The following is a 19,052-nucleotide window of genomic DNA, read 5'->3' on the forward strand; positions in this document are numbered from 1 at the left end:
GGGGAAATCTAAATTCTAGTACTTCCTAATTTACCAAAAATTTAGGGGTGCTACACAAGCATCGGTTATTACATCGCATGCCATCATGTACCGTACGGTCAGTGAAAGTTGAGCAGTATACAGCGGGATGCTCATGTAAACAACGAATTGTCCTATGAAGATGGAGAAAAAGCACGGAGGCCCAATTATGTCAAAACTCTCTTTTACATTAGTAATGGCGAATTAGTCGGCCAAGCTTAGAACTTTATTTTAATTACCAAGCAGATAATTTTTAAATTATTCATTTCCTTTAGCTACATCATTTCAATTTATTTTTCTTTCAGTAGGTGCCCGAAAAATTCTCAGCATATTGCCCGAATTTTCAGAACGAAATATTTCGTTAGGCCCCCCCCCCCCGCCTCCTTCATCTATGTGTGTAGTGTTCGGTTTCGGAAATATCTGGTATTTTTTTCATTTCCTTCAACGAAGTTTTATAATAGCCGTTATAAGAGGTTTCAATATTTGTACACCATAAATTAACTGTGTCTGAATTTTCGAAAATTTCCTGACCAACATTCTTCATCATACTTCCCTCTACTCGTGCAATTTTGACCAGTCTGTTAGGGGTTCAAGGAGGTTTTTCTATATTGGTTGTCCATAATTTTTTGCAGCATTATGGGTATGTTTTGAAGTGAGTTTAATCACGAGAAATGTGAATTTTGAAATTCTGAAAAAATATTTGTCTTAAAACCTTCAAAAGTGGGGCTGTCGGGTATTGTGGGCCGCGACGTGAAATCACCTACAAAAAAACAGGAGATGCGATGAGGTCGAACATGATGTGACTGGTGACAATCTTCAAAAAGGTTATGGATGGGGAAAAAACTATTGGGAAATACTAGGTTCTCAGGCAAAAGTGTACATCTGGTTGGTCATTTTCAAGCCCGAGAAGTGTCATTTCCGGTGATCTGGGGGTATCAAAACCAGGAATGTTCTTGTACGCTGCGCGCCAACCGATGTTTTTGTATAGCGTGCCAATTCTCCTGTCAAGTCGTGGTAATGTATGTATGTTTGTAAGAATGCAAATATGTAAGTAAGTTTGTCACTAACGAAACAATGACATAGGCTAGTGGTTCAAATATTGTTAAATTTTTTGAAATTTTTGAACCACTTTATAGGCCTTTCAATAGCAGCAAACGGCAATGTTTTATTTGCTGATTAAACAGGCCTGTTTAACAAGGGACGGGAAATGTAGGCTCCCGTAGCTAAAAATGGACGGAATCATATGATACGGAAAGCTGAAGGTGCCATGTGTGGCCAACGTGTCATCCATATCCAGTGAGAGGTAGTAGAGTTAGCTGGTGAGAACTTCTGCAATGGCTATGCGACCCGTACATTACCTCCATGATATAGTGTGTCATCTTGTGTATAAAAAATCGTTTAATCAAAATAAAGCAAAACTGTGAGCAAACTGCTTATCCACTTCAGAGCCTGTGTATCAAGAGCCCCCCCCCCCCCGTCACTCTTCTTTTCGTAGCTCTCTTCCACCCTTTTATTCTCAACACCTTTCATTCTTTGTCCTTCTGTAGTTTATTCCCTACCCTCTTCCCTTAATCCTCTCTTTGTCCCTCTAAAGTTTATCTCCTAGCTCCCCCCCCCCCCGTTGGTTTCTTTCTTTCTTCTCTCCATCCCTTATCTACTAATCCTCTTACAACTTTCTCTTCGTGTTCACCCTGCTCAGTAACCTGCCTGTATTCTGTGCGTGTATTTGTCCCTTCTATAACTGTTACCTGTCATTTGGCCCCTGGAGAATCTCCTGCGATCGAAACGTCAGGCCAATTTACTTATAAATACACAATTGTATAATTAATTAGTCCTTACTTCCGGTTTAACTATTAGCGTGCTACATGTTATTTCCCGATGTGCTGATACTTTTCTAGGAAGTTGTGACTTACCATGAATCATGTATGTATATGTACTGTTCTGATATGCTGAGCAAGAACAAGTGTTCTATAAAAAAAAAAACAATCTTTATTATCCCCCGTAGGACCGCGATCTCGCGAGGGCGACCAGGGGTTAAACTCCTCTTGATTTGAGCAAAAACAAAGGGTGAAACAACAGGTGTCAGAGAGAGAGGAGTTCACATGCATGACAATACTCTACCCACTGATACATACGTGTTCTTACTGCCTCGGTTACCTCTGCTACAGACACATAGTTGTACGTTAACGGGCATTAAATGGAGATACATGCTACCTCTCACTTGCATTGAAAGAAAAAACTAGTGTTGGCTAGTTGACAGTATGTGGCAGGCAAGTAAAACGTGGATACCTCAAAAATAATTGCAGATTCACCTCTAAACATTTCAATATGTGTGATTGATTTTGATTTAAGGATCGGTTCAATCTTCGAATCAGTTGTGTGACGGAATCAGGTGTCCATTCCCTCACGACAGGTATGGTATCAGTTCCACGACTGTTCTAAACTTTGTATTTTTTTTTTTATTAATTACGTAAACCTAGGCACCAATATATACATGTAGTTAAGCGGTCAATTCGTGCACTACTGCTACTAGCCTAGGCATAACGTTAACACTTTTGCTAGTAGTCTATACTAGTAGCCTACATGGTAAATGGCTGTAACTCTTATATCTACAAATGCAGCAATTTAATAACGAAGTGATTATTCGCAGGGCAGCCTGGCGAATAACGTACACAGACACCTTATTCGCAGGGCTGTGACGATTTTGAAAATAGGTTTATTATTAGGTTTTGCTATTGATACCAGTCAATTTAGGGGCCTTGAAAAATCCAACCTTTTGAGCCCAAATAGTCTTAGCCACTTCATGAGCTAATTTTGGAACCCCAGTAGTTCAATTTTAAAAGCGTATTTTAAGGGAGCTTATCTTGGGATTCCCCAAAAGCCGATATTGCCTGAAAGCCAATATGGTCAAGGTTGTGACACCCCCCCCCCCTCCCACACGTTTACATGCAAATGAGCAGTCACTCTGCAAAAACAAAGGTGAAAATGAGGGATGACATTTTTTATGTTGGCGGTACTAATGCTACACTGGTTCAATCTTAAGGCCCAAGGCTCCCAAAACCAATCCTAACAGCATTAAGATAGGAATCCCAAAGGCCAATAAATTCCTCAAAATATAGAGGCTCCCAATTAAGACTCTCAAAAAGATAGCTGGTGCCCAAAAGCAAACTCGAATAGCCCCAAAAGTTACTGAGCCCGTTAACCCAGTCTAAGGCTGCCCTGCGAATAAGGTGTATATGTGTCTGGCTATTCGCAGGCCAGCCCTGCAAATAAGATGCTTGTGTCTGGCTATTCACATGGCTGCCCTGGAAATAAGGTGTATGTGTCTGGCTATTCGCAGGGCTGCCCTGTGAACAAGGGCGTAGGAACGGGGGGGCTGGGGGGGGCTCCAGCCCCCCAGTGAGAAATATGGGGGGCGGAAGTATCATTCCGCCCCCCCCCCCCCGCTCAGAAAGTCAGAAAACCCCTTTTTCATTTCCAAATCAGAAAAAAAATCTCATTTGGAGCACCAAATTGCATCGAAGGCCAAGTGAAAATGCAAAATTATTTACAAAATGGAGTGGGTGTTGAAGTGTGCTATATTGCACCAAATTGCATCTGAGGCCACCTGGAAATGCAAAAAAATCCAAAGGGGAGGGGGACACCCCCCTGTCCGGCTATTCGCAGGGCTGCCCTGTGAATAAGGTGTATGTGTCTGTCTATTCGCAGGGCTGCTCTGCCAATAAGCCCCACCATTTGATAATGTAACTTCATACGACATGAATTGTTTACATTAGCCTCAGTCTACCTTCGGAGTTCTGACAGAAAATATTAAGGAAACTTATGTTGACTTATGTTACTTCTATAGTAATGTTATTACTATAGAAGTAAGTGCTGTAGCCTTTTAGACAAGGGGAGCAATTGTAGAATACACCATTAATCAAACATAACCCTTTAAGAAGACATGGCTTGAAAGTGAGCATTGTTTTGTAACTTAGTCTACAACTGTACACCAACACTTTATGAGAACAACACAAGATATTTGATACAGTGCACCATGCATGCATGAAAGATATTTTTCTAAAATAAAAATTGTAAGTGCAACCGCTTCATCTCAGACCAGCTCATCAGACCTGGAGTTTGATCAAGATCATGATGCATCAGCACTTTTGTATTAGTGATATGTGGTTCTACTGATCACAATGTCATATCAACACTATGGGTTAGGCAAGATGTACATATTTACAATGGCTTTGTAGAGAGAACAAGGTCGAGGTGGATAGACAGGTATTATGTCATTATGATTGGCCTAGGCCTATGAACTGTGCCTATTGTCTAGTGTCATTTGGGTACTGCATTACATAAAATGTGGCAACTTTCCACATAGGATGACACATCCAAGGGCATTGACAGACAGTTTCCTGCCATGGGGACATTTGGGTCAATGGGTATGCATTTTGTTCTCCTAATTTTCCTTATGTTGACATAGAGCCTATGATTATAAAAATGAGAATATAAACTGATCTTTGTCTTATACCTTCCTGGCCCTCTCAATCGACTGACTTATTTCCAAACACTGTAGATGACCTCAGGACTGTACCCCCCGGGCCCCCCTGACCCCTCTCTTTGTCTGCCCTGGACATATATGGAGGACTCGAGAGGAGATTAAATGTAATGTAATGAGCATAGCTGTTTACAGTACTGTATAAGACTTAATAGTTAAGCTGGTTTGGCATTCATCACTTTTGTAAAACTGGTCACTCAAAGTTGGGGTGTACAGTTGCTATAAGTCGGGAAGATCGTAAATTCAAACTTAGAATTTTCTTTACAGGACAGTTACTGTACTCTCCAAGATTACAAATGTTTGAATGTTTCTTCTTCCTTAGGTGTACCATTCTGCATATCAATAGAAGATATGAATAGCATCACTGTAAAACAAGAACCATCTGATGAAGACATTATCTTTAAAAATGGATGGATCAAAGAAGAGAAGGGTGAAAGAGGTACTGTTAGATCTTGTTGATAGATAAACAATTATATAAAGTAGATATTCTTGATTGACCTCTTTTCTTAATAATATTATGATTTACTAGATACAGTATGAAAATGAAATAGTATTTAAGAAACTTGTTTGCAGATATGTTAGATGGTAAGATTGGGAAGTGTATGTTCTGCTGGGATGTAAACACAATTGTTAACATACAATGCTGAAACATGATAAATCAAAACCATTTCCCTCAGAAATTTTTGGTTTAGAACACATCAGCTAAATGAGTGTCTACTCTACAGGTGGGTCTTTTCATTTAAAATTCTTTGATCATGCTAAAAACAAAACTGAACTTAAATAGAAAACAAGCATTCTTTTAATACTTTATAAATAATTATTGTTTTTAGATGTTAGGATTCACAATCTTCTGTTGAATCTGATAAATTCTAATATTCAGACTCTTTACAATGAAATTTTGTTATATTTACCTTTAAAAAAGAAATACTGTAAACAAGGAATGGTTTACTGAAAATAAAAGTTTTGCACATTGCCTGAATGTTGTGAAACCTGTCAAGGTTCTTGCTGACATGATGATCATGGTCTGTAAATAAAAAAAAAAATTAACTCCTGTTTTTTGTTATTCCATTTTCAGGTTACTTTCAAAGTGATATCAGGAACCTGTCTGGTAATGATGACAGACAAGGAAAATATGAAGACTTTGTGATGAAACAAGAGGTTGACAACCAAGATGAAGATGTAATGGAAGATTATGGTCAGTTTATGCATAAATTATAAAGTTAATAAGTGAGAGGTTTTTGCAAGTTACGTTCCATTTATGATCCAAGGTGTTTCGTAAAAGTAGCTGAATGTAAACAGATGGCTTAATATGTTCCATTGTACATAGGGCATGTGTATGATGTGTTAATTGGTCATCTGTTCCCTATTGATGACATCTGACTGAAGAGTAGGTTTAAGAAGTTCACACAGAAGATGCCAAAACAGTCTCCAATTAGTCTTCTCCATTAATTATTGCAACAGTAACACTAGATTTAACCTTTCTTACAACCTTACTCAATATATGCAGGAAACTGCCACAATAATCAGGATTCAATAGTACTTAGCAAGATCTCTTCTAAGCAATATAACATGTCTTGCAGGCTTGGGGCGATTACATCTGAATGTAATGGATTACGATTACGATTACTTGAGAATGTATGATTACGATTACAGCCTAAAGTTGAAGTAATCGATTACGATTACGATTACATTGTAATGTAATCGTGATTACAATCATGATTACATTGTGGTTACTTGCACAATCCTCTGCATATCTGTTTAATATAACTCTCTGCCGGGAAATAGGGCAATGAAATAGGGCAAAGGAAGGGCATTTACAGTATGGATACAGACAAAATTGTGGAAGTATATCTACAATTCCTACCAGGCATTACACATTTATGCCTTAACACGTTTAAGATGTGTAACCCATAAGTCCAGTAAAAAATACAATTTAAACAGACAATTTAAATAGACAACCAGTTGTGTATGCAAAAGGATTGTGAACGCTGAGAGGCAGCATTGAACAGAATAATTCAGGTGATAAAAAATCCTTGAATATGGTGATCAAATCCCCAGTACTTCTTAGTATAGGTTAATTGTGCTAGAGAATTCTAGAAGCAGGAACACTTCTTTGGTCACACTAAAAGCCAATAGTAAGAATTAGTTTTAATCATTTCTACTAATTTTGCCCTTCTCATTCAAATTTCACTGTAATCATAAATGTTATACGATTACGATTACTTTGCCCTTGTAATCGATTACGATTACTTTGTAATTTTCACTAAAGTAATCGATTACGATTACGATTACTTCAAAAAATGTAATCGATTGTAATCGATTACGATTACTGATTACGATTACCCCAAGCCTGATGTCTTGCGGAAAGGAAATTTGAAGGTATTCTCTTAGCACATCTTGTCTCAACATATTCCCAATTTGAAAGTCAACTCAATGCCGCCCTCTGCTTCTAGCGACAACAGATTCATTTCTTTTAATGTGGCATGTGCATCCTTAGCTATAAACAGCATACGAATCTGGGTACTGTTACCACAAAGTTCTCAGGTGTCCTAGATTCCAATCCGTATCTCTGTTCTCCTATAGGACTACTGTATAACTGTACTGTGTGTTATGTGCGAGCAACTTTCCGCTTGTTCACGATAGTGCTAGCTGTATGCAAGTTTTCAATTGGCTGTGGAGCAGTGCGTATTGTGTTGCTGGGAAACGTTATACCAGCTCGTAGGAGTCATATTGGCCTCTGAAAATTTCCTAGAGGAGTTATACCTTTAATTCTGAGATGCGCTTGTAAGGAGTGTGATGTTACTGGGAGAACTACAGGAGGATGCAATGGAAAGAAGTTATTTAACTTTGACCACATCATTCACTTCGTTGTTGCCAGATGAATGCACATAATACCGCCAAATTGAGAAAATTTCATATCTTTGCCATACAAAATGCTATAAGAATATGGTTTTGACCTTAAAATGCAGATAATTGCTGGCATGTTTTCTGCATAAATCATATTCATAATTCAATTACCAGAATATCATTTTGGCATGTACAAATTTGTTGTAATATTGTAACCAATTTTGTATTTATTTACAATCAGATCTTGCAGATGTCAACATTAAGCGAGAGCTGCAGGATGATAATGTGCAAGTAATAGGTAAGAAATTTTTGATTGTAACTTTAAAGGTCTACTGACAACTAGACAATATCCCCCATAGTAATAGGTAAGAAACTTTTGATTGTAACCTTAAAGATCTATTGACATCTGGACAATATGCCCCATAGTAATAGGTAAGACACTTTGTAACTTTAAAGGTCTACCCACAACTAGACAATATGCCCCATAGTAATAGGTACAGTAAGACACTTTTAATTGTAACTTTAAAGGTTTACCGACAACTAGACAATATGCCCCATAGCAATAGGTAAAACACTTTGTAACTTTAAAGGTCTACCCACAACTAGACAACATGCCCCATATGAATAGGTAAGACACTTTGTAACTTTAAAGGTCTACCCACAACTAGACAATATGCCCCATAGTAATAGGTAAGACACTTTGTAACTTTAAAGGTCTACCCACAACTAGAAAATATGCCCCATAGTAATAGGTAAGACACTTTGTAACTTTAAAGGTCTACCCACAACTAGACAATATGCCCCATAGTAATAGGTAAGACACTTTGTAACTTTAAAGGTCTACCCACAACTAGACAACATGCCCCATATGAATATGTAAGACACTTTGTAACTTTAAAGGTCTACCGACAACTAGACAATATGCCCCATAGTAATAGGTACAGTAAGACACTTTTAATTGTACTGTAACTTTAAAGGTCTATCAACAACTAGACAATATGCCCCATAGTAAAAGGTAAGACACTTTGTAACTTTAAAGGTCTACCCACAACTAGACAACATGCCCCATATGAATAGGTACAGTAAGACACTTTGTAACTTTAAAGGTCTACCCACAACTAGACAATATGCCCCATAGCAATAGGTAAGACACTTTGTAACTTTAAAGGTCTACCCACAACTAGACAATATGCCCCATAGTAATAGGTACAGTAAGACACTTTTAATTGTAACTTTGAAGGTCTACCGACAACTTGACAATATGCCCCATAGCAATAGGTAAGACACTTTGTAACTTTAAAGGTCTACCCACAACTAGACAATATGCCCCATAGTAATAGGTACAGTAAGACACTTTTAATTGTAACTTTAAAGGTCTACCGACAACTTGACAATATGCCCCATAGCAATAGGTAAAACACTTTGTAACTTTAAAGGTCTACCCACAACTAGACAATATGCCCCATAGTAATAGGTAAGACACTTTGTAACTTTAAAAGTCTACCCACATCTAGACAATATGCCCCATAGTAATAGGTAAGACACTTTGTAACTTTAAAGGTCTACCCACAACTATACAACATGCCCCATATGAATAGGTAAGACACTTTGTAACTTTAAAGGTCTACCGACAACTAGACAATATGCCCCATAGCAATAGGTACAGTAAGACACTTTTAATTGTAACTTTAAAGGTCTACCAACAACTAGACAATATGCCCCATAGTAAAAGGTAAGACACTTTGTAACTTTAAAGGTCTATCCACAACTAGACAACATGCCCCATATGAATAGGTAAGACACTTTGTAACTTTAAAGGTCTACCCACAACTAGACAATATGCCCCATAGCAATAGGTAAGACACTTTGTAACTTTAAAGGTCTACCCACAACTAGACAATATGCCCCATAGTAATAGGTAAGACACTTTGTAACTTTAAAGGTCTACCCACAACTAGACAACATGCCCCATATGAATAGGTACAGTAAGACACTTTGTAACTTTAAAGGTCTACCCACAACTAGACAATATGCCCCATAGCAATAGGTAAGACACTTTGTAACTTTAAAGGTCTACCCACAACTAGACAATATGCCCCATAGCAATAGGTAAGACACTTTGTAACTTTAAAGGTCTACCCACAACTAGACAATATGCCCCATAGTAATAGGTACAGTAAGACACTTTTAATTGTAACTTTGAAGGTCTACCGACAACTTGACAATATGCCCCATAGCAATAGGTAAGACACTTTGTAACTTTAAAGGTCTACCCACAACTAGACAATATGCCCCATAGTAATAGGTACAGTAAGACACTTTTAATTGTAACTTTAAAGGTCTACCGACAACTTGACAATATGCCCCATAGCAATAGGTAAAACACTTTGTAACTTTAAAGGTCTACCCACAACTAGACAATATGCCCCATAGTAATAGGTAAGACACTTTGTAACTTTAAAAGTCTACCCACATCTAGACAATATGCCCCATAGTAATAGGTAAGACACTTTGTAACTTTAAAGGTCTACCCACAACTATACAACATGCCCCATATGAATAGGTAAGACACTTTGTAACTTTAAAGGTCTACCGACAACTAGACAATATGCCCCATAGCAATAGGTACAGTAAGACACTTTTAATTGTAACTTTAAAGGTCTACCAACAACTAGACAATATGCCCCATAGTAAAAGGTAAGACACTTTGTAACTTTAAAGGTCTATCCACAACTAGACAACATGCCCCATATGAATAGGTAAGACACTTTGTAACTTTAAAGGTCTACCCACAACTAGACAATATGCCCCATAGCAATAGGTAAGACACTTTGTAACTTTAAAGGTCTACCCACAACTAGACAATATGCCCCATAGTAATAGGTAAGACACTTTGTAACTTTAAAGGTCTACCCACAACTAGAAAATATGCCCCATAGTAATAGGTAAGACACTTTGTAACTTTAAAGGTCTACCCACAACTAGAAAATATGCCCCATAGTAATAGGTAAGACACTTTGTAACTTTAAAGGTCTAGCCACAACTAGACAATGTGCCCCATAGTAATAGGTACAGTAAGACACTTTTAATTGTAACTTTAAAGGTCTACCGACAACTAGACAATATGCCCCATATTAATAGGTAAGTCACTTTGTAACTTTAAAGGTCTACCGACAACTAGACAATATGCCCCATAGTAATAGGTAAGTCACTTTGTAACTTTAAAGGTCTACCCACAACTAGACAACATGCCCCATATGAATAGGTACAGTAAGACACTTTGTAACTTTAAAGGTCTACCCACAACTAGACAATATGCCCCATAGCAATAGGTAAGACACTTTGTAACTTTAAAGGTCTACCCACAACTAGACAATATGCCCCATAGTAATAGGTACAGTAAGACACTTTTAATTGTAACTTTGAAGGTCTACCGACAACTTGACAATATGCCCCATAGCAATAGGTAAGACACTTTGTAACTTTAAAGGTCTACCCACAACTAGACAATATGCCCCATAGTAATAGGTAAGACACTTTGTAACTTTAAAGGTCTACCCACAACTAGACAATATGCCCCATAGTAATAGGTAAGACACTTTGTAACTTTAAAGGTCTACCCACAACTAGACAATATGCCCCATAGTAATAGGTAAGACACTTTGTAACTTTAAAGGTCTACCCACAACTAGACAACATGCCCCATATGAATAGGTAAGACACTTTGTAACTTTAAAGGTCTACCCACAACTAGAAAATATGCCCCATTGTAATAGGTAAGACACTTTGTAACTTTAAAGGTCTACCCACAACTAGACAATATGCCCCATAGTAATAGGTAAGACACTTTGTAACTTTAAAGGTCTACCCACAACTAGACAACATGCCCCATATGAATAGGTAAGACACTTTGTAACTTTAAAGGTCTACCCACAACTAGACAATATGCCCCATAGCAATAGGTAAAACACTTTGTTACTTTAAAGGTCTACCAACAACTAGACAATATGCCCCATAGTAATAGGTAAGACACTTTGTAACTTTAAAGGTCTACCCACAACTAGACAATATGCCCCATAGTAATAGGTAAGACACTTTGTAACTTTAAAGGTCTACCCACAACTATACAACATGCCCCATATGAATAGGTAAGACACTTTGTAACTTTAAAGGTCTACCGACAACTAGACAATATGCCCCATAGCAATAGGTACAGTAAGACACTTTTAATTGTAACTTTAAAGGTCTACCAACAACTAGACAATATGCCCCATAGTAAAAGGTAAGACACTTTGTAACTTTAAAGGTCTATCCACAACTAGACAACATGCCCCATATGAATAGGTAAGACACTTTGTAACTTTAAAGGTCTACCCACAACTAGACAATATGCCCCATAGTAATAGGTAAGACACTTTGTAACTTTAAAGGTCTACCCACAACTAGACAATATGCCCCATAGTAATAGGTAAGACACTTTGTAACTTTAAAGGTCTACCCACAACTAGAAAATATGCCCCATAGTAATAGGTAAGACACTTTGTAACTTTAAAGGTCTACCCACAACTAGAAAATATGCCCCATAGTAATAGGTAAGACACTTTGTAACTTTAAAGGTCTAGCCACAACTAGACAATGTGCCCCATAGTAATAGGTACAGTAAGACACTTTTAATTGTAACTTTAAAGGTCTACCGACAACTAGACAATATGCCCCATATTAATAGGTAAGTCACTTTGTAACTTTAAAGGTCTACCGACAACTAGACAATATGCCCCATAGTAATAGGTAAGACACTTTGTAACTTTAAAGGTCTACCAAACAACTAGACAATATGCCCCATAGTAATAGGTAAGACACTTTGTAACTTTAAAGGTCTACCCACTACTAGACAATATACCCCATAGTAATAGGTAAGACACTTTGTAACTTTAAAGGTCTACCCACAACTATACAACATGCCCCCATATGAATAGGTAAGACACTTTGTAACTTTAAAGGTCTACCGACAACTAGACAATATGCCCCATAGCAATAGGTACAGTAAGACACTTTTAATTGCAACTTTAAAGGTCTACCAACAACTAGACAATATGCCCCATAGTAATAGGTAAGACACTTTGTAACTTTAAAGGTCTATCCACAACTAGACAACATGCCCCATACTGTATGAATAGGTAAGACACTTTGTAACTTTAAAGGTCTACCCACAACTAGAAAATATGCCCCATAGCAATAGGTAAAACACTTTGTTACTTTAAAGGTCTACCAACAACTAGACAATATGCCCCATAGTAATAGGTAAGACACTTTGTAACTTTAAAGGTCTACCCACAACTAGACAATATGCCCCATAGTAATAGGTAAGACACTTTGTAACTTTAAAGGTCTACCCACAACTATACAACATGCCCCATATGAATAGGTAAGACACTTTGTAACTTTAAAGGTCTACCGACAACTAGACAATATGCCCCATAGCAATAGGTACAGTAAGACACTTTTAATTGTAACTTTAAAGGTCTACCAACAACTAGACAATGTGCCCTATAGTAAAAGGTAAGACACTTTGTAACTTTAAAGGTCTATCCACAACTAGACAACATGCCCCATATGAATAGGTAAGACACTTTGTAACTTTAAAGGTCTACCCACAACTAGACAATATGCCCCATAGCAATAGGTAAGACACTTTGTAACTTTAAAGGTCTACCCACAACTAGACAATGTGCCCCATAGTAATAGGTAAAGTAAGACACTTTTAATTGTAACTTTAAAGGTCTACCGACAACTAGACAATATACCCCATAGTAATAGGTAAGTCACTTTGTAACTTTAAAGGTCTACCCACAACTAGACAATATGCCCCATAGTAATAGGTAAGTCACTTTGTAACTTTAAAGGTCTACCCACAACTAGACAATATGCCCCATAGTAATAGGTAAGACACTTTGTAACTTTAAAGGTCTACCCACAACTAGACAATATGCCCCTTAGTAATAGGTAAGACACTTTGTAACTTTAAAGGTCTACCCACAACTATACAACATGCCCCATATGAATAGATAAGACACTTTGTAACTTTAAAGGTCTACCGACAACTAGACAATATGCCCCATAGCAATAGGTACAGTAAGACACTTTTAATTGTAACTTTAAAGGTCTACCAACAACTAGACAATGTGCCCTATAGTAAAAGGTAAGACACTTTGTAACTTTAAAGGTCTATCCACAACTAGACAACATGCCCCATATGAATAGGTAAGACACTTTGTAACTTTAAAGGTCTAGCCACAACTAGACAATATGCCCCATAGTAATAGGTAAGACACTTTGTAACTTTAAAGGTCTACCCACAACTAGACAACATACCCCATGTGAATATGTAAGACACTTTGTAACTTTAAAGGTCTACCGACAACTAGACAATATGCCCCATAGTAATAGGTACAGTAAGACACTTTTAATTGTAACTTTAAAGGTCTACCGACAACTAGACAATATGCCCCATAGCAATAGGTAAAACACTTTGTTACTTTAAAGGTCTACCAACAACTAGACAATATGCCCCATAGTAATAGGTAAGACACTTTGTAACTTTAAAGGTCTACCCACAACTAGACAATATGCCCTATACAGTAGTAATAGGTAAGACACTTTGTCACTTTAAAGGCCTATCCACAACTAGACAATATGCCCCTTAGTAATAGGTAAGACACTTTGTAACTTTAAAGGTCTACCCACAACTAGACAATATGCCCCATAGTAATAGGTAAGACACTTTGTAACTTTAAAGGTCTACCCACAACTAGACAATATGCCCCATAGTAATAGGTAAGACACTTTGTAACTTTAAAGGTCTACCCACAACTATACAACATGCCCCATATGAATAGGTAAGACACTTTGTAACTTTAAAGGTCTACCCACAACTAGATAATATGCCCCATAGCAATAGGTACAGTAAGACACTTTTAATTGTAACTTTAAAGGTCTACCAACAACTAGACAATATGCCCCATAGTAAAAGGTAAGACACTTTGTAACTTTAAAGGTCTATCCACAACTAGACAACATGCCACATATGAATAGGTAAGACACTTTGTAACTTTAAAGGTCTACCCACAACTAGACAATATGCCCCATAGTAATAGGTAAGACACTTTGTAACTTTAAAGGTCTACCAAACAACTAGACAATATGCCCCATAGTAATAGGTAAGACACTTTGTAACTTTAAAGGTCTACCCACTACTAGACAATATACCCCATAGTAATAGGTAAGACACTTTGTAACTTTAAAGGTCTACCCACAACTATACAACATGCCCCCATATGAATTGGTAAGACACTTTGTAACTTTAAAGGTCTACCGACAACTAGACAATATGCCCCATAGCAATAGGTACAGTAAGACACTTTTAATTGCAACTTTAAAGGTCTACCAACAACTAGACAATATGCCCCATAGTAATAGGTAAGACACTTTGTAACTTTAAAGGTCTATCCACAACTAGACAACATGCCCCATACTGTATGAATAGGTAAGACACTTTGTAACTTTAAAGGTCTACCCACAACTAGAAAATATGCCCCATAGCAATAGGTAAAACACTTTGTTACTTTAAAGGTCTACCAACAACTAGACAATATGCCCCATAGTAATAGGTAAGACACTTTGTAACTTTAAAGGTCTACCCACAACTAGACAATATGCCCCATAGTAATAGGTAAGACACTTTGTAACTTTAAAGGTCTACCCACAACTATACAACATGCCCCATATGAATAGGTAAGACACTTTGTAACTTTAAAGGTCTACCGACAACTAGACAATATGCCCCATAGCAATAGGTACAGTAAGACACTTTTAATTGTAACTTTAAAGGTCTACCAACAACTAGACAATGTGCCCTATAGTAAAAGGTAAGACACTTTGTAACTTTAAAGGTCTATCCACAACTAGACAACATGCCCCATATGAATAGGTAAGACACTTTGTAACTTTAAAGGTCTACCCACAACTAGACAATATGCCCCATAGCAATAGGTAAGACACTTTGTAACTTTAAAGGTCTACCCACAACTAGACAATGTGCCCCATATTAATAGGTAAAGTAAGACACTTTTAATTGTAACTTTAAAGGTCTACCGACAACTAGACAATATACCCCATAGTAATAGGTAAGTCACTTTGTAACTTTAAAGGTCTACCCACAACTAGACAATATGCCCCATAGTAATAGGTAAGTCACTTTGTAACTTTAAAGGTCTACCCACAACTAGACAATATGCCCCATAGTAATAGGTAAGACACTTTGTAACTTTAAAGGTCTACCCACAACTAGACAATATGCCCCTTAGTAATAGGTAAGACACTTTGTAACTTTAAAGGTCTACCCACAACTATACAACATGCCCCATATGAATAGATAAGACACTTTGTAACTTTAAAGGTCTACCGACAACTAGACAATATGCCCCATAGCAATAGGTACAGTAAGACACTTTTAATTGTAACTTTAAAGGTCTACCAACAATTAGACAATATGCCCCATAGTAAAAGGTAAGACACTTTGTAACTTTAAAGGTCTATCCACAACTAGACAACATGCCCCATATGAATAGGTAAGACACTTTGTAACTTTAAAGGTCTACCCACAACTAGACAATATGCCCCATAGTAATAGGTAAGTCACTTTGTAACTTTAAAGGTCTACCCACAACTAGACAATATGCCCCATAGTAATAGGTAAGACACTTTGTAACTTTAAAGGTCTACCCACAACTAGAAAATATGCCCCATAGTAATAGGTAAGACACTTTGTAACTTTAAAGGTCTAGCCACTACTAGACAATATGCCCCATAGTAATAGGTAAGACACTTTGTAACTTTAAAGGTCTACCCACAACTAGACAACATGCCCCATATGAATATGTAAGACACTTTGTAACTTTAAAGGTCTACCGACAACTAGACAATATGCCCCATAGTAATAGGTACAGTAAGACACTTTTAATTGTAACTTTAAAGGTCTACCGACAACTTGACAATATGCCCCATAGCAATAGGTGAAACACTTTGTTACTTTAAAGGTCTACCAACAACTAGACAATATGCCCCATAGTAATAGGTAAGACACTTTGTAACTTTAAAGGTCTACCCACAACTAGACAATATGCCCCTTAGTAATAGGTAAGACACTTTGTAACTTTAAAGGTCTACCCACAACTATACAACATGAATAGGTAAGACACTTTGTAACTTTAAAGGTCTACCGACAACTAGACAATATGCCCCATAGTAAAAGGTAAGACACTTTGTAACTTTAAAGGTCTACTCACAACTAGACAATATGCCCCTTAGTAATAGGTAAGACACTTTGTAACTTTAAAGGTCTACCCACAACTATACAACATGCCCCATATGAATAGGTAAGACACTTTGTAACTTTAAAGGTCTACCGACAACTAGACAATATGCCCCATAGCAATATAGGTAAGACACTTTGTAACTTTAAAGGTCTATCCACAACTAGACAACATGCCCCATACTGTATGAATAGGTAAGACACTTTGTAACTTTAAAGGTCTACCCACAACTAGAAAATATGCCCCATAGCAATAGGTAAAACACTTTGTTACTTTAAAGGTCTACCAACAACTAGACAATATGCCCCATAGTAATAGGTAAGACACTTTGTAACTTTAAAGGTCTACCCACAACTAGACAATATGCCCCATAGTAATAGGTAAGACACTTTGTAACTTTAAAGGTCTACCCACAACTATACAACATGCCCCATATGAATAGGTAAGACACTTTTTAACTTTAAAGGTCTACCGACAACTAGACAATATGCCCCATAGCAATAGGTACAGTAAGACACTTTTAATTGTAACTTTAAAGGTCTACCAACAACTAGACAATGTGCCCTATAGTAAAAGGTAAGACACTTTGTAACTTTAAAGGTCTATCCACAACTAGACAACATGCCCCATATGAATAGGTAAGACACTTTGTAACTTTAAAGGTCTACCCACAACTAGACAATATGCCCCATAGCAATAGGTAAGACACTTTGTAACTTTAAAGGTCTACCAACAACTAGACAATGTGCCCCATAGTAATAGGTAAAGTAAGACACTTTTAATTGTAACTTTAAAGGTCTACCGACAACTAGACAATATGCCCCATAGTAATAGGTAAGTCACTTTGTAACTTTAAAGGTCTACCCACAACTAGACAATATGCCCCATAGTAATAGGTAAGTCACTTTGTAACTTTAAAGGTCTACCCACAACTAGACAATATGCCCCATAGTAATAGGTAAGACACTTTGTAACTTTAAAGGTCTACCCACAACTAGACAATATGCCCCTTAGTAATAGGTAAGACACTTTGTAACTTTAAAGGTCTACCCACAACTATACAACATGCCCCATATGAATAGGTAAGACACTTTGTAACTTTAAAGGTCTACCGACAACTAGACAATATGCCCCATAGCAATAGGTACAGTAAGACACTTTTAATTGTAACTTTAAAGGTCTACCAACAATTAGACAATATGCCCCATAGTAAAAGGTAAGACACTTTGTAACTTTAAAGGTCTATCCACAACTAGACAACATGCCCCATATGAATAGGTAAGACACTTTGTAACTTTAAAGGTCTACCCACAACTAGACAATATGCCCCATAGTAATAGGTAAGTCACTTTGTAACTTTAAAGGTCTACCCACAACTAGACAATATGCCCCATAGTAATAGGTAAGACACTTTGTAACTTTAAAGGTCTACCCACAACTAGAAAATATGCCCCATAGTAATAGGTAAGACACTTTGTAACTTTAAAGGTCTAGCCACTACTAGACAATATGCCCCATAGTAATAGGTAAGACACTTTGTAACTTTAAAGGTCTACCCACAACTAGACAACATGCCCCATATGAATATGTAAGACACTTTGTAACTTTAAAGGTCTACCGACAACTAGACAATATGCCCCATAGTAATAGGTACAGTAAGACACTTTTAATTGTAACTTTAAAGGTCTACCGACAACTTGACAATATGCCCCATAGCAATAGGTGAAACACTTTGTTACTTTAAAGGTCTACCAACAACTAGACAATATGCCCCATAGTACTAGGTAAGACACTTTGTAACTTTAAAGGTCTACCCACAACTAGACAATATGCCCCTTAGTGATAGGTAAGACACTTTGTAACTTTAAAGGTCTACCCACAACTATACAACATGAATAGGTAAGACACTTTGTAACTTTAAAGGTCTACCGACAACTAGACAATATGCCCCATAGTAAAAGGTAAGACACTTTGTAACTTTAAAGGTCTACCCACAACTAGACAATATGCCCCTTAGTAATAGGTAAGACACTTTGTAACTTTAAAGGTCTACCCACAACTATACAACATGCCCCATATGAATAGGTAAGACACTTTGTAACTTTAAAGGTCTACCGACAACTAGACAATATGCCCCATAGCAATATAGGTAAGACACTTTGTAACTTTAAAGGTCTATCCACAACTAGACAACATGCCCCATATGAATAGGTAAGACACTTTGTAACTTTAAAGGTCTACCCACAACTAGACAATATGCCCCATAGCAATAT

At 37.3% G+C, this 19,052-nt stretch overlaps 1 protein-coding gene across 1 annotated transcript in view; it reads left to right on the forward strand.

The window, feature by feature from the left end:
- The first annotated feature begins 1,902 nt into the window (after positions 1-1,902).
- Positions 1,903-19,052, forward strand: part of LOC139983675 (uncharacterized) — a 31,540-nt gene continuing 14,390 nt past the window's right edge. Inside the window, exons 1-4 of the mRNA XM_071997396.1 lie at positions 1,903-2,431; positions 4,884-5,000; positions 5,637-5,756; positions 7,650-7,706. Coding sequence (XP_071853497.1) covers positions 4,913-5,000; positions 5,637-5,756; positions 7,650-7,706 — 265 coding nt within the window. The 5' untranslated portion in view covers positions 1,903-2,431; positions 4,884-4,912. The remainder of the gene's footprint in view (positions 2,432-4,883; positions 5,001-5,636; positions 5,757-7,649; positions 7,707-19,052) is intronic.

Source organism: Apostichopus japonicus, chromosome 16 (assembly GCF_037975245.1).
Source record: "Apostichopus japonicus isolate 1M-3 chromosome 16, ASM3797524v1, whole genome shotgun sequence".
Lineage (NCBI taxonomy): Eukaryota > Metazoa > Echinodermata > Holothuroidea > Aspidochirotida > Stichopodidae > Apostichopus > Apostichopus japonicus.